We start from the raw sequence: 25,369 nt of genomic DNA on the forward strand, positions 1-25,369 counted from the left end.
CTTATAGGCAGATAGTATGTTCAGATAGTGTGACTTTACTATTATAGGCAATATTCACTTAAATATTTTCTGTGTTAATATTTTTTTTTAACTAATAAAAATAATTAATTTATCAATATATTTAATTGTTGAATTACATTTTTTTTTACTATCTATTTCGAAAAGTTTGTAAGTAAATAGACTAACTCGCTTAAAAATATTTATTATTTTTCGTCTGGTATTTACGCATGTAAATGAAACCACGATGAAAGGAACAAGGAAAATGAAAAATAATAATAGTTTTACTAAAATATACGAAAATATAACCAGGTAAACAAAAACATCAAAACATTATAAGTGTCAATAGTGTTGTTGTTCGTTGTTTACACCAGACTAATAATTAAACTATAATATTAATAAAAGTTATTATAATATCAAGCAATAACAATAGCGGTGTTGGCTGCGCCCTTGGAAATTAAAATTTAAGTACAGTAAATATCAGTCGTGGAGTAGGGTAGATGGTATTTTAATTTGATGCCGGTTTTGCGGTAATACGGAAACCCACGTTAAATAAAAAGTATGAACTATTACTTCGGTATTGAACGGTATTTGGTTAATAACCGGTGTACCGAAAAAACATTAACCCTGTATCTCCATCGAGGATTAGGTGTAATTAGCTGCCGAGGGGATACACGTCTTACGTTTCATTGTAATTTTGCGTGCATAATACAAGTTTGTGTTCACAGTACAGATGTATTGTTCGTACGTACAAATAATATTATATTTATTAGGATGCAAATCAATTATAGATTTTAATGATATAAATATTTGTTTTCTAAAACTGTGTATATTATATTATAATAAACGTCTTATAGGTAGGTACGCAGTATTATATTGGCATGAAATATTATTCATATTAAATTCCGATTCGCTCCACCGACGCGGTTGGTGACGGAGTAATGGAATAATATGTGTAGTATTGTGTACATACAGTGTGTGACAGAGAGTTATAAAGGAGAGGGATAGGGCGAGTGAGTAGGAGTGGGAGAAAGAGAGAGAGAGATAGTAAGGATAGAGATAGAGAGAGAATTGGTAGTCACACGGTCATCGTTTCTCGTTTCCGCCGTCCCTGCAGGCAACATCAAAAATAGAAAAGCTCGTACGGTGGTGGCCGTCGTAGTCGTATAGTCGTTTGTGTATATAATATGAGTACATGCATCATGTACGACCCGTAATGGAACGCGAGGAGAGTGTTCACGAAACGATGTCATGACGCCTGTGCGCTAATTGCTTGTGTTTTCCATCTGGGGAAAAAAAACACTATATAATAATGATAAAAACAATATTATATTGAGGCGCATCTCTATATATTTTCTCACGGATCGAACACAATATTGCTATTAACTATGCAAAAGCCGAATGCACGATCGCACACCAATTGCAGATAAAACGTTGGTACCTACTTACCTTTAAAAACGTGTATGATATTATTATCGCGATTTAGTTGCAGCTTGTCGTAACGCTGTATATAGTCGATCTATATTTATTGTTGACAGTTGAGTGAGACCACCATCTCCTGAGTAACTACCGATGAAAATGAGCTACCTATTGGATGAAGCATTCAAACGTTTTCCGATATTTGATCCGTAGTGACCGTAGTAATAAACGACGATGGTGCGCGGAAACATGACAGTGCCCAAATTATTTTCCAATAATTCCAAAACGTTTTCGTTATTGATATATCAGGCATGGATATTGCTACACTGAAGAGTAAAATAAAAAGCCGTTTCGCAATCAGTGTCGAAGACGGTTTGTTGTGGTATGCACTAGGGACACAGACGACGACGTTGGTTTACCAGTTAGGCGTTTTCTAGACGAAGTATATTATTTAAGTGATGCGAGCTAGTCCGTGCATGTTTCTGTGTGGGTTCACTGTTGAGCGGTGCATTAACCTCGTCGGAAACGGACGCGAAAATGCCCATAATACGCGTCGTGTTAATGTGGAACGTTATATTATTAAACTAATAAGTTTTGTAAATCATCGTATCCAAACATAATCAGTACTGTTTCTTTTTCACTTTTAAACACTTTCTGAGTAGGATCATTTTTGTTTTGGCAAAAACTATCAGCACATTGTTTTTTTTTCTGTGCACTTGCAACATTAATATTACCTCAACTGCGCAACCAGAGGACTGTGACCCTCCCCCCTCCCTACAATTTTTTTTAAAAATTCAAATTTTAAAGTTAAGACCTTTTTTTATGTTAATTTATTTTTTATATGTATACCCCCCCCACCAAAAAATAGATCCTATAGTTGCACCACTGGTTGTACCACTTATATTTGTTGATACTATATTATCTCATGATAGGGATAAATCGTTCGATAACAGACAAACGGTCATTTTTTTTTACCACATTAAAAATATTACATTTACGTGATATTATATTTTATTGGAACACGAATTTAGCATAAATAAAAAAGTGCATTACGCTTAATATGACTCTAAACTCTAAAGTGAATATGACGTACCTAATTTTTCTGTGGATTTGTCTGATTTAGTCGTTTCAGATGGTTTGCATTAATCATAGCCAGTAACTCACGATTCGAACCATTGAGACAATTTAGTTATTTCAAATATGAGAATTTGCGAAGAATACAGTTTAATCGATTATATCCGCTGTAAAAATGTATTTTATGGTATCTTTTTATATAGATTACTCAACCACATTGCCACTTATTACTTATTTGTTGATAAACGTACCTATAAAATTATAAAATATTTATCGCAATAATTAAAAATATCAGCGAAATCAAAAATGTAGGTAAAAACTAAAATGTATAAAAATATAAAAATATGAGAACTTTGTGCCGATAACTAAACTTTGATATTAATACTAAATAATTTATATACATTATAATAACATTAAATTCTTATATAATATATAAATCAATACCTGCGTATTATAGAAAAGTGCAAGTAGGTTCGTGGTAAAAATAGTTTAGATATAGTATTTTAATCTAAATATTTTGAAAATGTCATCGTGTAATAACTTTGTGGATAATATAATATATACACAATAGCGAAAACTTCAAATTCATTCGAATAATATTTTTTGAAATCAAAAATCATAAAAATCGTAAATCTAAAAAAACCATTGTGTATACCTACCTGTAGAAAATGATAAATTAAGTAAAATTTTAAGTTTCTACGGTTGATATTTTTTGAAATATTCAAATTTTAAACTTCAATCGCTACTAAAATATGTATATTGTTTTAAGCTAAACATTTTTGTTTTTATTTCTAGTAAAAGAAAATCTATGAAAAATATTGTATTACATTTTTAAATCTTAAATCGGTTTTTTCATATGGTCAACTTAATTAATTATAAGTCGCAGAATAACTGTTGATTAAATAGTTTATTTTATTTATATGCATTTTAAGTTACAATAAAATAATTTAATGGACAATGCAAATATAGTATAACTACAGACTTATACAGTGTATAACTATAGTGCATTTGTGTTGGAAACACCTTTGCCATTTTATTCAGCTGATGTAAAATGTAAAGGTATACTTATTAATTAAAAGCTATTGGTTAATACGTGATATTTTTACATCAACATTTTTAAACTTTAATTTTTACAATGAAAAAAATCGAGTTGTTATCAAAGAATTAAATAAAAACCAAAAACATTACTCTAGGTATACGATCAACATTTTTATACGCACTATGCTTAAAAAATCATATTTTTACAAAATAATAAGAAATTACAACAAAACATAATATTGCTACTTTAGCGACTAATATAAAAAAATAAGATACAAATTAAATTCTATATGAATTTGTAGCAAATTTAATTAAATTAGTTGTCGACCTATATTACACAACTTTGGGGAACATTGATACTAATTATTAATATGATACTAAATATAATAGATACCTATTTAATTTAAATGGTTTCGTATTAGATTTAAAATAGATGGATATTTACTAGACGAATAACAACGTTTGATTGTTTGTTTAAATAATTTGTTTTATTTCTTGTCTCCAATAGTTGATTAGGTATATAGGTATGCTGTGTGTTTTTTCGGGGTATGGAAATTGCTGAAAATACATAGTTGTTTCATTAATTCAAATTAGAAGTTTATTAAAATAGAATGTTTAAGCGAATGGATTAATTACTTGGGGTGATTTTAGAAGTAATATTGATTTCTACGAGGTATATAATGAATGGAAGCTTAATTTTATTTTCAATTATTTTTCTCAACATTATTATCTACATTTTTTAGAATCCATTATCGATTCAGTTTTTGAATAAGTTGACGATATTGTAGAGCTGATACGGTTCAATTATTAAGTTGATTCATTGGTTATGTCAGTCGACAATCTTGAAAATTTGCTGACTTAGTCTGTGGAGAACTCTTATGATAGGTAGCTGTTTTACTTTTTTTGAAGTGGATTTTCTTATACATTTTATTTAAGCTGTATAGGTACCTATAGTTGATTTTTTTTACATTTTTACACTACGACGTATTGTTTCTTTTACATTTTTCTTTTTTTTATCTTTCAAATGATGTCCGTCTCGAAAATAGCTTCACTGTTTCAGTTAGGTTCTTCAAGTTCACCTGAAGAAAATAGTTTTGTTAAATTAAAATGCCATTTTATCGTTATCGAAGGATATAGACGTAAGCGTTCCTATATAATACCATATTAATTATGAATTAATATTAATATTCGTATATTACCTATGCACATTTTCCAGGGAAAACCAGGACAATTGTTTGATGTTTGTCACAATTTCATAACTTCTTTCAACATATTATACAACTTAGCCATATAACCTAATCTCATTTTTTCGTTATCCCTAATAGGGCTAACCTCCCTCATTCATTTTATAAAATTTGCATTACTAATTTTATTGAACATTTAGGTTATGTGGTATGTGGCTTTGCTTCACATTCTTCTCTTTGTACGCCATTTCTAAATCATTATAATGAGAGAAAATTGTAAGTTGCAGTGTGGTATGCCTTTAATTTTATTTTATTTACAAAAAAAATGTACTTAAATGCATTAAATTAGTCTAGTAAATACTAAAAAAAAATATGATTGTACATATTATTATTTATATCAAGAATATCTTTATAGCTATCAAATATCAATCAAACTATCATATCTACTAAACCATATTATATTATAGTTTATAATACAGTGTAAATCTCGTAAATGGATAGTTATGATTATGAACATTTGTAATTTCATATAGTGCGTAAGAATTGGTGGTAGATACATTTAATAAAAATGACGTGTTGTTCAAACTGTATATTTTTGTAACCATATGTGATGCGTAAGTTAGTTGCTACTTCTGGTGGGTGTCATGGTGGAAAGGGTAGTGGAATCCTCCAACTACACACACACACACACACACAAACACACACCGATACCGGGCAATACATACACAACAGGTGTATTGGGAGAAGACGGGATCACCCTCCAACCATGACCACCCACACCATTACTACCACACCACCATTTGACGGATATAGTCCTTGAATGGATGCTTTTCCGACTTTTATCCGAATCGTGTCCATAGCAACGAGACCGACGAAATAGCAAACTACGTATATAATAATAATAATAATAATATATATATATATAATATATAATAATTTTGTGTGTATAGCGCACGTGTATAATAATAATAATGTTACATAGACCGTCTGAGTCTCTCGTCATGTCGCGCGTGTATTAAACGTGACGTAAGCCGCGCGTGCTCGAGTCTGCCCGCTTGTCTACAGCTCGCCTCCCGTCCGTCGGCGGCGTACGTATTATATACACTCTCGGCACCAGCGTCGGCGATACTGCAGGTGGTACAGTCGACGTCGTCGGACCACTCGCGGATCTGCGCTTTTACGTAAATAATATAACGATACCAACAATAATAAAAATTATTGTTAATAACAACAATATATAATAAGACCCTTTTACAAGAGATTTTCGCGGCGTCGGTGGTCTCGAACACGAGGGGTCCGTAATCGCGTCGAGCTTTTGTCGATTATTGTTTTCGCTTTTAATTTTTTGCTCGCACATCGTCGTCCATCGCCGATTAACTTTCGTTTTCCTCCGGTCCCTCTACTGATATCGCGGTACTAGTGTATATATAATATATATATACATGGGTAGTATATTCACAATATCCGGATGTCGCTCGACCACGTTCCGATGGAATATCATTGTCGTCAGGTCTCAATGCCGACGAAGTGTACAATATGAAGTGTAATGACTGCGAACGGCGTTCACGGAGATGACGACGACGATCGGTCACTAAACGAAAACGCAGTGACAGCCGCGCAACAACTATTGGCCGCCGTCAAAGTCGCCACACCGGTAAGAGCCTGATTGTCGTTGTTTTCGGGTGGTACTTTCGTTTAATTTTGTTTTTGGAGATTCAGAAGGAGGAGGAGGAGGAGGAGGAAAAGAAGAACATTTCGAAAACGATCAAAAGTCTATACACGCGACTGTATGGTTCTTATTTTACAAAATTTATTTTAATTTCGTTTTTCCAGAAGTAAAACCGCGGAGGTGTGCGTATAGTTTCAAACCGGTCACGAAATACATTTTTATTAGATTTTAACCCATAATAGATACTTCCACTTTTTAAACAGAAATGTTAATTTTATCCATCATAGAGATTCATGTACAAAAATAACATATATTTTCATTTCCCACAACAAAAGTTAAAAATAAAATATAAAGTTTTAATTTTAGTATAATTAAATAACTTTTAAAAACATTTCTCGTAAAAATTAAAATACGAGTACTTGGATATATTCGTGGGACAAATTTGTAATATATACATATAATAAATAGTGAAAAATAATGTAAATTAATTACAACTCGACCATAAACCTACGCTTTTAAAAATGTTTGTATATAAATATAGTAATAGGTATAAACAACAAGAATTGTGTCGTCGATGAAAACGAAAATGTAATTATTGTATGGCATAAGTATTATAGACGTGTATGCAGTAGTTTAATATTATATTAGGTACGTAACCTCAACAAATCATAATTAATGACTTTTTTGTTTTTCTATTAGAAATACAATATTTATAGGTAGGTATTGTTATTTATTCATAATAAGCTCTCGAAAGTTAACAATTTTTTCTATTGTTCAAATGTTCAAGTAGGTAGTTTTAAAAATTAAAATCTCATACGTTATTAGTAAAAAAGCTTAGGACGCCGTAAGAAGTCACAAGTATTTTAATTATTTAAATTATTTTATAAACAATATTATTTACTAGTATTGATTTAAATTGTTTATCGTATTACTATAATGTTGATATTTAATATACTTTAATGGTTAAAAATCTGCATTCGGTTTATCGTTAATTTTTAGGTAGTTAAATTAATTTAATTAAACTTTATGTTACAAATATACCTATTCATGAATATTGTTCTACAATATTAATGCAATTATAATTGATTATAATTTATAAAATCATATTAGTTGTCTGGCACACATTTTTGTTCACATTTCTAATGATAAATTTTTAGATATTATATTATTATTATTATGTTATACCAATAAAATGTGTGATCAGCCGAACAATGCAATTTTTAATATTTATTAGGTACGCAAAATTAAAAAAAAGTATCATTATTCTAATGTAGCATTTTGGTATTTATAGTTGGTCGTTACATAACAAAGTATTAATCATAGTAGAACAAAAATTACGCAACTATATTGTTTCTTTCGAATAGACAACATGTTTTCCCTGCAAGGCTGCAACACTGGCGGGGTGCTGTTTCCGTTCTCCGAAACGTTTATGCACTTTGTGTAGGTGCCTATTTATAAAATATAACATCTATCGCGTGATGTCACCCTGTCGCGTTATTATAACTTTACCCGGTAATGAAAGGGTGCAGGGGTGTGGTTCATTGGCTCCTATAGTATGACATCTCCGGACTTACGTCATCGCGAAATGAGCAAACCAACGAGAGGAGTTGTTCTATGTGTAGGGGTCGTATTACTTGTGTATATATAACTATTATAACGAATAGTTTACTTCCGCTCGACCGTCCACCGGAGTCCCATTAGCGAAGACTTTAGTATCAAATAATTATATATTTTTATACACCTATCGTGTTCGGCGCCAATCCACGTATCTACCTATATATATATTATTATATTATTATTTTATGTATTTATGATTGATTACGCGCGCAATGATCGCAAAATGTCGGGACGACGGACGCGTTTTTTTGGCCAATTAAAATTTCTATTTATCCTCGTCCTCGCCGTCGTCAATGGTGCAGAGCACCCGTGTCGAGTGTATTTTAGTCTTTGGATATCGTATATATGTGATGCGTGTCTTGTCTTGTGTATTACCGTGTACCTACCTATTGCGCCGCTGCTGGCGGTGTTACCGCCGTTGTTGTAGGGGGATGGTAGGGGTGGACGGGGTGTGTAATGATGGCAGAGGCGGTCGTGGAAACGTGACGACAATATTATTATTGCGAACGTCATTTTCGCCACCAGACGCACGCCATTTGTTAGGAAGTTGGCCAAAAAATACATTTTCTTTACCGCCACGCGCCATCCCCGGTCGAGTAAAGACGACGGTGAAGAGGGAGTGAAAATCATTGCCGGTTGTTAGAGAATTAAAAAAAGATCTAAAATAATTTATGTGGACAGACGTCACACGTTATGTACTCACGTTAATTTTCGTTTTAAGCGAACATATACACACTCACACACTCACATATATAAATAATTATAATGTGAATACTATAATAATGATGGCGTTCTAAAAATTAGATTTTTTTTATATTTTTTGTTGCAGGATACGAGAACACATGTAGTGGTCGAGCTTTACGATACGGAGCGTTCGTACGTCGAGTCTTTACATACATTAGTCAACGTAAGTAATAGTTTAATCTTCTTGAATACATAGATGTAACAATAATAGGTTATACTCTAGCAACAGGTACCCAATAGGCAATGTGTGAAGTATGATGTAATAGCTATAATATATTATTATTATTGTTCAAAAGTAATAGCAAAATCGAATGAAAGAAGATAATAATATAACCTTTACCTTTCCTACCCTAACCAACCCAATGCAACCGATGTCTGATGTCTGATGTCGATGCCTAGATTGTACTAAAAACAAAATATTACTCGACAATCTTGAGATTTTATACCAGTTTGATTAATTTATGAACTTTAATTTAAAAAACATAGGTGTTTAATAAAAATAAAATCAGTATTAATTTAATTACGATATGATGCTGGTGATTTATTTATTTTGGATATATTGTATACATATAGCATTATGGCTATTAAAAATAATATGCATTATACATATTATATTTATATAATATATCTTTTAGTGTCTTAGGTTAGGTTTAAATTATTATTTCTGCTAGTATAATACCATGGTAAATTTCAATCATTTTAAATTATATAAAATTTTATTGATTGTAAACTTACAAAAAATGAACTAATCAATCAATAAATTTCTAAGGTTTATATTTACTATGTTATTCAATATTTTTATTATTTTTACCCCGTGTCTATTATAATTAAATTATTTAATTTGATAATATCATGATTTAGCATGAAACAATGCATATCAAACCATGGTTAAATCATAAACATTATTTAGGTAGTGAATTTGTTTTATTTTACTCTTTCAGTTTTATTTTTTATATCATTTCCACGTATCCGATGGCATTCATTTTTATGACAAGCGATTCCTTATTTTTTAAAGGACATCCAGAAATACAATTTTCCGTTAATTCCCTCGAGGCAAGAACACTTTTTAAAGAGTTCAATGTTCGGTTTATATAATACAGTACTGCAATCTAATATAAGTTCTTATATACTGACTTTAAATCATTTAACATTAGATTCTAAACATTTCTTTATGTTTAATCAACTTTAAAATATGCATTATATACATATTTGAAGTACGAATGACTTAAAATAATAAAGTAATTTTACTAATTTAATTGGAATTTTTTTGTTTTTAAATCCCGGGAAAATCAAATAAATCGCAGTTGAAGTATAATTTATTTAGGTACCATGTGACTTAATATATTGTATGCATAGATGTTCCAGTTGTTTCAGAGTTAAACTTTTACTATTTTCATTAATAATTATTGAGATCTATAGCAGTGTGATTTCTAAACATCGATGAAATAGAACTTAATATTTGTAATGTTGTCTCTTTAGGAGGGTAAAATATGTCAGTTAAAGACTTATATATATAAGTTATCAGGTACCTACCTACTTAAGGATTATCTAAATAACACAAAAATATGGATTTGGCTGTATTATCACGAAATTTCTTTTTGCCTTTTAAAACGATTCATTCTAAAATTGATGTAACAATTTAACATCGTTGAAATGGGTGCGCTTTGACCCCTAAATATGCACGTGAGAGTAACCGATAGTTTTTACTTATATTTCTGCAGCTACAGCTAACACAACTTATTATTCCTGGTTGATTATCTTTTAGGCTATTTGTGTTATTTTAACCTACCTACTTATTCTTGTTTACTTGCTCAGGTGACGCTGTTATTTTATGTATTTATTTATCTATATTTATTCTGATTTCTCAGAATTCTCTGACAAAATATTATCCTTCATAAAGCCGTAGGTACATAATACATTTTTTTTTACTCTTTCGTTTCAAACAATTTGTTCATATATTTAAAACCACGTATTTATAATTAGTTTTTACTGCTCATCTTTCTTGACGTGATATTTTTTTAAAATTCAAATCACATATTTGCATCTAGTGTTCTTGTCGTCAAAAAGTGGTTAGTTGTTCAATCTTTCCAATATATTATATCCAAATAATGCAGACTTGAATAGCGTTATATTATCATCAATGTATATCATAATTTTTGTGTTTTATATTAAAAATTAAAAGTGTTAGATGTCTCAACTCTCGTGTGAACTAATCGATTTTTGTTGCTAATTTGTTGTTTTTTTTTTTTCTACGAGAGTCTTAGTCTAGAATATTTATACAGTATTTTTTACATTGAATATCCAGCTCTTAAAGTCTTAAAATTTTTATTGAACTCGTGCAAGAACTAGCAACTATACATTTAAATAAATAAACAGTACCAAAATAAGTTTATAATAGTATTAGTGTAAAATTCATTGCTATACCAATATCACATTTTTATTTGACAAATCAAAAACATGAATTATGATCCATTGCCGCGTTTTGGAACGTTATTTTTATTGAGATTTTTTATGTAAATAATAAATTATTTATGTAGCACTATTTATATATACATACGTACATTATACATTTATTATAATATATATATATATACATAAATAATATCCATATATATCTTTTACGATTACACTATTAATACGTCGCCAGTCATTAAACCCTGCCCTGTGTACATAAATACGTTTAAAATATTATTATTAATAATAATGATAATAGTAATAGTTTTATGTAAAAGTCAGCGAATAAATTACATCGTCAACGGCGACGCCGCCACCGCCGGCGACATATAGATCGCAGGCGGAGAGAGAAAGTTCCAGTGCGGATTTATCGCCCCCGGTAGCAACAAAAAGCGTAGTGTGACGTGTGGACCGTTATATTAATAAAATTCAATAAAATTGTATAGGTACTGTATACGTCCCGTGCACACGTTTGCTCGTCAAAATCGAAGAATTACACGTCGTCCGATGGATCGATTATCTAGCTGAGCTGTTCACTCGACCGCTTACACTGCAGGATGCAGGCTCCGAAACCGAAACCGACGTGAACATGCGATTCCGAGATCCCACAAATTATATTTTGTTGAATATTTCATCGCAGGATCCCCAAAAATTACACAATAGGCTGGCCTTACAATTTTGTCATATAATGTTTTTTACAGATCGTTGTACTATTATAATATTGTGTATAACTGCGAGCACCGTGCTCCTGTCGCGGGCCAGTACCGTGTGTGTTATATGAACATAATATAAGCACCTAAAATGCACGTTATATATTTATTTGAATTTAACGCGTTATGCCTGTACATAAATAAATGATAGATTTAATAAGTATATAAATATGTATATCATTTCAATATTTACATCTTGGTCTTACCCCTATGGCCTTATGTTTCGACAAGAATTTTTTGATTTTATTAGACAACTGTTGTGTTAGGTTTTTTTTTTTTAAATCGAGTCCACTTTATTACCAGATCCACAGCTTTATACAACTATGTCTCATTGTCTCAGATATATGTAAATATTAATAAATTTGAAAAATTAAAAAAAAAAATAACACATTATCTAGATGAATTATTGATTTGGCACGATTTTTGTGTTTTGCGATTAAGGTTTCAAGATTTTCCATTTTAATAACACCGAATTTCATCGGTTTTTTTTCTTTTAGTTACATCTAACTTTAGAGCCTGAGTTATAGTTTCTACAGTGAAAATAAAAACTTTAATTTTTTTATCGACTTTACAGTATTCAGTAATTATTTTTAATCCTGAATAGTTTGGTTAAATTTAAGCCAAGATTAATAAAATATCCTGCATACTATAAACACAGAACAAGAAACACATCGCAATCGCTGACAATCGTTCACTTCTGAATTTTCATTTCCATCCATTAAACTAAAATCATTAAGACTATTATTTTTGTCATCTAGATATATTTATAAATACTTATATTTCACATCGTCGGATTTCATATCGAGAAAGTTAACGGAAATATTAAATTGTTTATTGGTCAAGTTCATAGAAAGTACCATTAATTGACCATTTTTATGATCAGACACTATCATTTTTTTATTGCTGAAAATATCGGTTTAGCTTGAACCACTGACGTCCGCAGCTTTTTTGGCCCACAATTCGATTGATACATTTTTCAAATTATATCATATCGATTATTTTAACATTTTATATTGCTACTAAAATGTTGATTATGATTGTTTCGATGTTTTATTTTTTTTTTTAATCTATATTACTAACTTTTATTTAAGTTTTTAAGGACGAATTAATATTTTAATTCAAAGGTAGGTGTACGTATTTATAATATTTATAATAATAAATGGGTTATATCAGTTAATATGAACGTAATAAGTTGGATATATATCACACATCTGACGTTTCATATTATACTAGTCGCTAATTATTATAAACAGTTAAAAATTAAATATAAAAAATTACATTTTCTAAACAACACGTTTTATATTATACGTGAATCTCTAGCGATTTGTTGGTTTTACTGTGGTTTAATTTTTATCTCGTGCATGTTTTTAAATCGAGGTCCATTCAGAATAATATTTTGAAAACAACCTCTATCTAATAATTATTATCCTATGCAAACTTGACACAAACATACAATCCTATGTCAATGTTGTTTATGGTTTTATACTCAGTATACTATATAAATATATGTACACATAGAAAAATCGAACATTTCTCTAATAGTAATGTTTGCATTCATTTCAAATGTATAATACATTATTAATACTATAGTAATACGAGCTCTAATATACATAGGTTCGCTTTAAACGTAATAAATTCAGGTTAAATAAACTATATTGGCCACGTGAATCGTAATATACAAATATACAGTAAAATATGCTTATATGAAACCCATGAATGTTCGTTTTGTTTTTTGAAAACTTTTAACTTTTATAATCAAGATGTTGTATGGGAGTACACTATATGGGCAATCACCTATTTTAAGAGTATAAATAAACACTTGCATAATTTAATGACGAGTGTGTTATTGATTATTATCAGATAATCTAACTAAATTTCATCATGCCTTTTTTTGGAACAGTCCGTGTCGTTGCATATTATTATTATCGAACTTTGATTTATCTATTAGTTATTACACATTTACACCCATGTATAAAATAAAGTAAAGAAGATGCCGCTTTTAGATATTTTATCGATACAGGTGCCTAACGATCACCGAGATGCACAACACCACAAGTACATACTTCCTACGGAAGTCGGGAAGTATATATAATATATTAGGTAAAATGCTTGCATCAGAATTATTAAGAAAATGTATGCCACGTTTATCAACTTAAGATTTTTACGTTTTGAAATATGTTGTTGTGTACAAAAAAATACACCGACAACAAGTATAACATATAGAGCCAAGCCAATCCCGTAGATATTAATTTGCCGTAACATAATTAGACAATTCAGGGATTTTCTGATGCGAATGTTCGTCATGTTGTGATACGAATAAAACATTGCTTCCGGTCTACGTAGTTTATCGTCGAATGACGACGGTAATATCTTTATAGTTTATATTTTATGTTATACCAAATACCTATTATAATTATTTTTATTTTTTAACCACAATTATACGAGTACATGACTAACATATAGAACCTGGAAACTTGTCAAAAGTTCATTAACCATGTTACATTCCTAGTTTTTATTGAAAAATACCATTCGGCTGGTATACTATAAAACCATTTAATAAATATAATAAAGTATCACCTGTCCACCTGATTCATTTAAATAGGTAACCTACTCTTGTGTTAAGGTCGCATATAAAATACAAATAAGAATAGCCTGTTGTTCAAAATACTTATTTATTTACTTCAATTAATATACTACCTAATACATTTTTATTTATAGAAAAAAAAATTAATTAATCTTAAACTAAAAAATAAACTATATACTTAAAATGAGATAAAATTTTAATAAACGTAGTTTGTACTGTATGAAATAAAGATATAACTTTGACATACAATGTAGTACTATGCTTAAGTATTTGCCTACATCCATATAAAAAAATTTAAACTTTTAAAATTAAAATATTTTTTTATATTTAATATTTATAACTTAATATTGTTAGATAATTATTTAAAATAATTTTATACTATAGTAACAAGTGTTATTAGTTATAATTATTATTTTATGTATCAAGGTATATACCAATAAAAGGAAAATGTGCAATACTACATAAAGAATTATAAAAACACAATTTATTTACAATTACTAGTCATGTAACGTCACTTCATTAGCAAGGTAATTCTTGAACCACAGCTCACGGCTGTCAATAATCTCAAATCATTCATTAACATTATTGGTATGTGTTTTCAGTTATTACTAATAAATACGATAGTCCTATTCATTTACATCAGAATACGGATAAAGGAACAAAATATATTGTATTTTCAATAATTTTAATGAAATATAATAATATAATAATTTATAGCCCTATAGTATAATTTATAATTTGATAAAAAACACGATCGTGGTGTGTTCCAGAATTCCAGAATTTATTTGAAGCATGATAATAATGATAATTCATTCATGATAATTTAAGATGATGTATATCTTAAATTATGCGCTAAAAGAAAATACTCTAGATCGATCAATTGCCAAAAATAGATACTTATGATTAATTATTTCTCTTTAAAAAAGAGTATATTACATAGGGTACGTTTGAACAGGTAAAACTGTTTATTTTTTCCTCGTAAAACTTACTATTTTAATGTTTACGCTGTTATTTGAATTCAATTTTTGTTATTTTAGGCTTAATAGTACTATTAACACGTGTTACAGGAAATTTGGGACGAAATAACGCAACAATAACCTAGCGACACGTTTAACACATTATAAAATATAATACATTATGGAACTATTACATATAAAAATATATAAATACCTACATTATGTACACATGACCTAAATGTATCCAGGGAATTAAACCAAAAACTATAATCTACAAAACGAACTATTCGTGTTATTATGGCCGACATAGTATTGTATACAATATATTGTAAACGAGACAATGGAAGGTAGTTCGTTTTAAATGCACTCAAAGTTGCTTAAAATTCATCTTGGGTGACTTGTTTTTTGATTTCTAAAATTATGTTCACTAGTCACTATTTACGTGTATTCATCAGTTATTCACCGTTCTTTCCGCCATCACCGCTACAAGTTTTTAACAGTAAGATTATTTTTCCCGTTTTCAAAGTAATCAATTCCTCAGACGGTTATTATTAAATATTTTAATGGTGTTAATAGTGATTTCTAGTCATTTTGTAATGATATGTTGTACTTAAACAGTAAAATTATAATCGATTTGACTCGACATATATCATCTTATACCTACATTTGATAATTACCATTGTCGCGTCTACCAAATTATGTGATATATAACATAATACCTACAACTAATATGAAACTTTCGACGAACGTGATGTGGTTGGTATATATATCATTAATTATAATAACTACTAATAAATAATGATTATGTAACGCGCACAATATTTATCGTTACGTATTTATTGTTGATGTACGTATACGTATAGTTTGGTCGTTTAAAAAAAAAAAAACTTATGACGGTCGTACACTCGCCATACCCGCGGAGTTAATGCTGTTGTACTACATATATACCGCAAATTTATGTGGTTACATGTTATAATGTTTGTTATTTCCGCCCCACAGATATAACAGAGCGACACATGCAATTGCGCCGCGGTAATCGTAGTAACAACCGTTTCATTTCGTGACGTATGATTTGTTCACGTTATTGTTTCTCGTTTATCATCACCCCGAAGCGATAAAAATATATCGACTTAAAAAAAAAAAAATTCAATGCGCTTCGAAAAAGACTTGGAAAAATTTCCAGCTAGGATGATATTTTTTCTATACACATTTCGCCGCGAGTGAAACATCAGGAAACAGACAACCGAGACGACACTGTCATTGTTGTTGTTGTCATTGTTGTTGTTGTTGTCCCTCTGCTGTAATATTGTTGTCGTCGTCGCCGTTACGCGATAGACCATAATAATATAGTGATAATTATATTAATAATAATCGCGATCGCGTGGCGCCTGACCACCGACGCCGTCGCGGGGCCTAAGTCTGTGCGCCGCGTCTATTTCTAGACAGCTTCGCCGCAAGTCATTTCTTGTGCGATATTATTGCTTTTACACGGCCGACCTTGCCCCTTTGCGCGGCGTAGGAAACGAATGAACTAAACGTATATTATGCCACATCAGCAGCTGGCGGTGGTATAAATAAATCCGAAATTTTAATCGGACCACGCAATCAATCCGTCGCGTGCGCCGTAGCCGCCTGCTGCAGCGAGCGGACGAGCGAAAAACAAATTTAATAACGCGCAATGGCGACGGACTGTATATTATTGTTACCATAGGTTTCTAAAGAGAATAAGGCGACACCATAATATTATAAGTATAACACAATTTATAATATCTACTTAATAGCTCTTGCCGCGGTATTAGACACGTGTCTTGACTGCGTTTAAAGAATCACTTACCTAATTTTATTTGAATATAATAATAATATTTGTAAACATCGAAATCTCCCAGGGTGCCAATAAGTTCTGCAGTGCTCTGTTTTATTATTAATAGCTCTTATATAGTCGTGGTCTGGTAATATTGATGAGACAGTGCTAATCCGTCAGCTTTTTGAATGATGGCGTATTCATATATAGATTGTGATAAAGGGGTATGAGAACGAAAACATAAATTAGAGTTACGCGATTAAAGTCATTCATTATAGTGACACTTAGTTTGGGGTTAATGAGATCAAAATATCACGGCATAACTTTCTTTTGAATCTGTGGCAAGCAAATTCTGCATGACGTGTGATATTTTGAAAAACTTTAATTCCGTTTAAGTTTGAATTCTATCCGACCCCTTATTTTATGTATCTCGTTCGGACATATCGCGGCTTTATTTGTGGGTCTAATAAATTAAAAGTTTTATTTTTCTGGCAGCGGACATCTTAGCTTACACTTTACGACAGCAGAGTGAACATTAGGAACAATTAATCTTTTGACTTCAAATAATTACTTCAGGTAATCACATTATGAATCAAGGTTAAGATCTGAATATTTCGCGGGATCGAGATGGAGGATTAGATTGACAGTTTACTTTATAATGTTTGGTCATGCAGAAACCATGTAGGTAGATTGTGATAAGTAGAGTAGGTAGAGTGATTGTGCCGATGGTGGTATAAATGGATTTATTGTAACTTAATTTGATTCGCCAATTAGCGTACCATTCAGAAAGTAGATTTAAATGCGATCGTAAACTATCCGGGGAAATCACTGTATCGTTTGTGTATTTATTATACAGATGACTTGGTCATCGGTGTATTCGACAATAATAAGAGTATGTTATTTCGTGTTTTGGACTGATTAGAAGCATAAATGCTAAGCAGTATCAATGTAGGCGAAACAATACCAGGATATTCAGCATTAACATAGGTATATATTTCTAAAACCGAAGTTAACGAACTGTATCGTATTTTGAAGTAACGGTCCGTATTACAGAAATTGTCCAATTTAAATGAAGGGAGAAGGGGACAAAATTGACGCGGGGCTTGAACAGGAGGCCTTCACGTAATAGAAGACGACATTTCGTCGAACGGCTGACATAATATGTTTAGAAAAGCACTGGTGCCATAACACTTTAGTTTTCTAGCGTCGTAGAGATTATTATATCAACAGTTCTGTGAACTTGAAATTATATCGTTTGGTACATGTGTTGGTTCTAAAACTGATTCGAGAAGACGCAAGTCTTGGAATATATACTGCGAAAATCGTTAAAATATAATTCTTTCACCAATTTTGAATTTTTTTGAAATTTAAATAAAACACGTGTTTCTATAAACGGTTTACACGTTATTGTACGATAACCATGACATATTACGTGACATAAACTTAATACTCGTAATAATTTTCTGTGGCCTCGAGATATCTTTATTTAGTTTTGGGTTTGACGAGGGTGCTACGTTGGCAGGTCTGTCACGCTCGATGTGAGCCTCAAGTTGCACGTTATATTGATATGATACGTTTGGACCTAATAGGCGATTATACTGATTTAAAGTTGACCAAATCGTTAATGCTTTTTCCTGCTGTATTGATTTTTATCTTTTAGTAAATTTATTTATTATTATATTTGCAATATAAACTTCTACTGAAATGACTTTATATGAATGATTTACTGTTTTACCCATTTTCTCACAATTCTTTAGATAACTGCAGATATACAAAAAAAAAATATTATGTTTGATATTACCTATACTTTATTGGTTTAAATTTGTATACAATGTTTAATAAATATTATATTGTTTTTACATTTTATAATAATATATTTATATTTATATTTTATTATTTCAAATTTAAATCGATAAAATAGGATCTATCAAATATATTAATATAGGATACGTATAACAATCGAAATTTTTAGAAAAGGTGAAAGTTTTTTTTCTATACCATCTGTTTGAGTATCACCGAAAAATTTTTGAAACAACCAAACAAATTGAGAAAACTATTGTATCAAGCTCAAAGATAATATGGAAAATTTAATTTATTTTATAAGTGCCCCCATAAATATTATTTGTGCATAGATGTTTATATTAATATAATATATTTTATTATCATATGACCGTATTATCAATAAAAATATTGTTGTTGATATCAGACACATTATACTCTTTATATAATATGTAGACCAGTGATTCTTAACCTTTTATAGAACACGGACCGTGATGAAAGATTTTTAGAAATTGTGGACCCCTATAAATTTTTTGTCAAATACCTTTTTTTTTTACAAAAAATCTCGTGTTATCATAAAAGCATAATAATTATTTTATATTAAAAATTATAGGAAGTATAGGGTTATCTCTTACAATTACATGATATTATGTTTTATATGAAAAAAAAAACAATTCAAAAATATTGTAATAATACATTTATGTCACTATATTGACTTATATTGGGTATTAAGACTGCCGATGACCACAGATTTATAAGGATCTCTGAGATATAGACCATAGATAATGTTATAATTTGAAAAAAAAGTTTTTAGTTTCTAACTTCATCCAGTTCACTATGGTTAGGTAATATGTAGGTACAGTTAATATTTAATACGGTAATCAGTAAACACGTGTATATATTTTTTCATTTATGAATTAAATAAAAACCATGAGATGGATATTTATAATTGAATATATACTCGTAGTTTATAATCTATTAATCGGTTCCAATGGAAATTATGTCGTTACTCTTGTATCCCACGCAGCTTCTAGCTAGTCACTAGTCACGTAACATTTTATTTTAAATTAGAATATTCTCATTTCGAATGTTTATCGTCATTACTTAATGCATAATTTCCTATTACTTTTATTACATGTATAGCGACCTATAATTTACGTATGATAATAAAACCTAATTGTGATGTTATTTCCAAAATAACTGCTCTTAAAAATCTTTTATCGACGTATGTGGTATGTACCTGACCTATATAACTTGATTTAACTTGTTGCGTGTGTGATGATTTGATAATCTTTATCATCAATTAAGTTACTGAAATTCACATTATTAATCTAGTATAACTGAAACGGTGACAGATTGCGATCTCAAAACGGATGGTTTAAAATTACCTTCCGGTACTTATATACAATTTTAATTTTTTTTTTTTTAATTTAAATCACTATAAATTATTGTTCATACGTCGTGTAGTGTGAAATATGCGGGTAAATACTTCAAAATAATTTATTAATTAATTTAGAAAGATTTTTAAGAATTATTGAAGAACACAAAACTTTAATAATTTATTAAAAGCTTTACAAAACAGTTTATTTGAATTTACAGACATTTGATAAAACAATATTACATAATATAACATACGAGTAATAATATACATTACTAGTAATTAATACTCTCGTGTAGTATAAACTGTCAAACATATTATTATAATTGTATATTACGCAATCAATATGGTATATTACAATAAACAATATAATATACTTATGCAAAATGTTATATAAAAAGGAATCTTTAGTACTGCTTCGGCATGTTTATTAGTTAGTGTTAATTTGTATTTGAAAACGCACATTTTGAGTAATTGCTTTACTCTTTATTGCCATAAATAATTAAATAAATGTATCGACGAATTGCTTTTGTAAAACAAAAGTCTAAAATGAAAATTTACACACTCGAATAATATTTTCCGAGATGAGTTAATGATGGTTAATTTTAACTAAAAATCATGATATTCATTTTCTGCACTGGTTCCGTCTTTAAATTAATTCTCGAGATCAGAACTACCTGCATCTTGGGTTTTGTATATTATATTTCTTACACAACAGAAAACACCATAAAAATGTCAGCTCTGCTATATGTTTAGTTAATCTAGTGTAATCATTCACTTGTCCTTCAACAATTTTTTTTTTTACAACGAAGTTAATAATTTTCCCATAAAACTATCTTTAATGTAAATTTGTATTATTATTTAAAATATTCTCCAAACGATTCAGAGCATTTAAATTGCATTGAATATAAAAGTAACATTAAAATGATACTTTTTATAATATTATCATACAAAATAAACTGTGACATTTATATGAGCCAGTAATTTTTTTTTTTACTTACCTACATATGATTTTATTGATTTTGATTACCTTAGATTTATATCAACTAAATTAATTATTTTTATCTTTTTTATAATAAAAGCTAAGCTACTGCCCACAGTTAATAGTCAGTTGTATAACTGTTATAATATGCTTGTACAAAAAAATCGTATATTAAATATTATATCGATATATTATTGATAAGAATTAAGTAATATAATGAAAAATAAAAGACGAATCGTCACACTGTTCGCTTTCAGCTATATATATTTAAACGAATATTGCACGAACCTATCTATAGTCTAATCAAAATTTGTATGCATTGGATACGTTATTTTTTTTTTATTAAAATTAAAATGTTTCAGTAATGCATGCTACTATTACAAAATTTTGGATTACAATTTAATTACGGTTAGTTAATGATTTTCGGTTTTTATACAACGGATGAGACGTTAAAATCTAATAAAAACTTACCACAACAATAATTATTGTTACGAGGTACGACACTAATACGATGTAAGTTGTATGTACTTCCGTTGCGATAGTGGTCGATGGACGGATTACTTGTTTGAAATATATGAATAAAAAGCTATTTTATAGGAGTTTTACGTATATAAAATGTTTCAGTTGATGCATTATTTGTCGTGTAACTTACAACGTATTATTATCGTTATAGTATACACAATCACTAGTCAAAGCGATATTATGTAATGATTAATAATAATTTTTTTTTCGTGATTTTTTTCCTATCAATGTATATGGTATAAATCTTGTGCCAGAAAAACGATATTTGAACGCACATTTCCTCGTGGCATAGTGCGGTGCCAAACTGCCAAATGTTTTTCGGATGATTCAGTCTAATTTTCTGGCATGAACTATTGTAGTATTGTATCGAGAGTGAATAACCCACGAGTTCGTCAGAATATCAGTGTCCGTGACTTATAAACGGATGTTGTGTGATCGAGTTAAAAACAAAATAAACTAAATGAAAGCTTAAATATACTACGGACGACATCAAAAGCCCTAACCAGGTCAAGGTACACAATGGAAACGGAATTAAAATCAACTAAAAATGCCTCTCTTTGAGCCGCCGTAATGCGTTGATTTCTTTATAATTGTTTAGACCTATAGCTGCTAGAAAAATGTTTTTTATTTCTAAATTACCGAGTTTTAACAAAAAAAAAAAAAACATTTTAGGTGAGAACATTATCTGTGTTCTCGTGTTGGTTTTTTACGATGTTTTAATTTTTAAATGATTTCAAATATTCACACTTAACATGCTCATAACTCATTTAAAAATTAAAATATCGTAAAAAACCAACACGAGAACACAGATAATGTTCTCACCTAAAATTTTGATAGTGGGTCAATTCACTCTGATATCAAAACTAACAGCACACTATTGAATCTAGCAAACGAAAATTTGCTATGTGATACGCGTGTAAGACGGAGATAACACATGCAGGTATAGATTTTAAAATAAATGTTACATTACTAGTTCAATGTTTATAAACAAAAATACCAGGCACCTACAAGTAATTTAATATACTTACGAGGTAGGTACTTTAAATATTTTTGAAAAATAATGTTTTAATGTGTATATAATATATATATATATGTGTATTGTGTATTTGTATACCTAACTTACGTATTCGTCATTACTCTTGCGGTTAAGTGTAAAACAATGATTGTTTTTTTTTTTTTTATTTATTTTAAAAAGCATTTAATGATTCTATAATGTAATTATTATCTGAGCATGATAATATTATAATATCATATCGTAGCTGAATGCGAATAAGAGTCGGCGCTTTCGGTGCGTTTGAATTCGCAGATTTAAATAATTTAAATCGTCATTTAACCGTAAATTGGCATTCTAAGTAGGTACGTACAAAATATATATCGTGTGATGATATATTACAATCAGATCGTAGAATATAAAAACGATTTATGTATAGTGGAATTGTGTGTCCGTTGCACAGACTTTAGGGTATACCTACGTCGAGTGTTTTACACGATAATTTCCTTATGCTTATAAATATATTATAGAGCCATCGAACAGGACCAAACCCCTGTGGGGAGGCTGTCTACGCTGGTTTTGAAACGTTGTATAATGTCAGTAAATTTGAAACGTCTGTCTTTGTCAGATTGCTGAAACGATATTGTTTTTTTTTTTCGTTTACATAACTATTATACCTACCATATAATGTACGATTGTCAGCAAGATCTTTTTTTTCTTTTGAATACAAACAATTTTAATAATTTATTATATTGACGTGGCACGACTGGTCGTATTTTTGCAGCGTTGGTCTCGTATAGCTCCGGAAATTCACGTTTAGTAATATAAATTAATAAAATGTTAGATAACCTAAATTTTTTTTTTTAAACATTGTTATGGATTCGTAGTTGAAACGCATTGGCCCTTGTCAAGCGTTCCATAAAAAAATATCGGAAATGTATTGAGAATTTAAATAATATAATAGGATTGGTGAATAAAAACTCATCGCAATTCAACTATATTTTACACTGCACCGTTATTGTTGTTATTTCAGTAACTGCAGTATAGTAATCAACATAATCATAATACTTTATAGGACTTGCGAGGTGTCCCGTATACTCAATGCCGTTCAAAATGATCGAATACAAGAAATACACGACACTTACGGGCATATTACGCGCACATATATATTGTGCACATCGCAGTAATTAATTCGTTCGTATATGCGTCTCGATTTTGTCAGACATCCAACAACAGTTCTTCTCTGAGGTCGATTTTTCAGACACACGCCGAGTGTAAAATAGGTGTACATTCCTGATGACGTATATTATAGTCGTCCCTATATGTGGCAGTTATAATATAGCGAATAACGTTATTGTGCTGCTTCGCGACTCTACATAATATATAATACATCATCGCACTCTCGTCGTCAATGGGGTCCGTCGGTTTATTTTCTCTCTTTATTATTTTTTTTTCGCAGCAGTTTATAAATCAAACGTTTCTAAAAATATGTACTTGCTCTTCTATATGTGTGTGTGTGTGTGCGTGTTTGTGTTTGAGATGCGTTGGCCGTGATGTGTATGTATATATACATGCGCGAAATCGTATTTTCGATTATATTATAATAGTCAGGTTTTTTTCGCATAATAACAATAACAGTATTAGGAATTCGTAAATAATAAACGAAAGGCGTCGTGGCCGAAACACCGGAAAACATACCGATCGGGTTCATGCAATCATGCACGAGCACTGATGGTGATCTATATATTATGTAGTTTATATTTTATGTATGTAATGTGTGTAATTTACTAATAACATGATGTTGTATGACTCAAACCCGGAATTTGCGAATTTCGGATGTTTATTTTTATGAATCACGTGGGGTAGCTAAATGCGTGGACGAAATTCGCGTACAATTTAAGCAGAGCGAACGAATTTTTATAATTCGTTTAAAAATAACATGTGACCATTCATCGTGTTGTTGTTATGTGTATACCTTCTTAAACTTTTTAAGCGATGAGTGTTGAAAAATTCTGGAAGTGCTATAATTAGCACTTAGATAATCCTTAAAACAGAGAAAAAAAAATCAAGCTGAAATGTGTATTTTGTTAGGACCGAGTGGTCGAAAAGAATTATTTTGAAGCTTTACATATATAGTCAGCTAGGGATTTGCAAATTATCTTTTTCGAATACTATTAGACTGATTAGTAATTTCATTTCTTAAAGGGTTTAACAGCCTGATCGAGATTTTTATTTTTTTGAAATATGTACATGAGCAAGAAATTTAGTTTTTCTTTTATGGTGGCATAAAAACGATTATACCCCCAAGACAAAAAAAAAGTTAAACTACAGAATTACACAATATATGTTATATAGTTATAAAAATCATGAACTGTGAAGTCTACTCAATATACTATTTTTTTTCTTTTAAGTTTCTACTCGACAAACTAACTCAATTTCCCATGATTACATTGATACCTGTAGGCTGTAG

The 25,369-nt window shown here is 30.1% G+C and overlaps 1 protein-coding gene across 1 annotated transcript in view; it reads left to right on the forward strand.

Annotated features, from left to right (window-relative positions):
• LOC107168182 (rho guanine nucleotide exchange factor 17) overlaps positions 1–25,369 on the forward strand; it is a 69,202-nt gene that overhangs the window by 27,666 nt on the left and 16,167 nt on the right. Inside the window, exon 4 of the mRNA XM_089222582.1 lies at positions 8,828–8,905. Coding sequence (XP_089078708.1) covers positions 8,828–8,905 — 78 coding nt within the window. The remainder of the gene's footprint in view (positions 1–8,827; positions 8,906–25,369) is intronic.

The sequence above is a fragment of the Diuraphis noxia genome, unplaced genomic scaffold (assembly GCF_037042655.1).
Source record: "Diuraphis noxia isolate RWA-SAM2 unplaced genomic scaffold, SU_Dnox_SAM2 contig0003, whole genome shotgun sequence".
NCBI lineage: Eukaryota > Metazoa > Arthropoda > Insecta > Hemiptera > Aphididae > Diuraphis > Diuraphis noxia.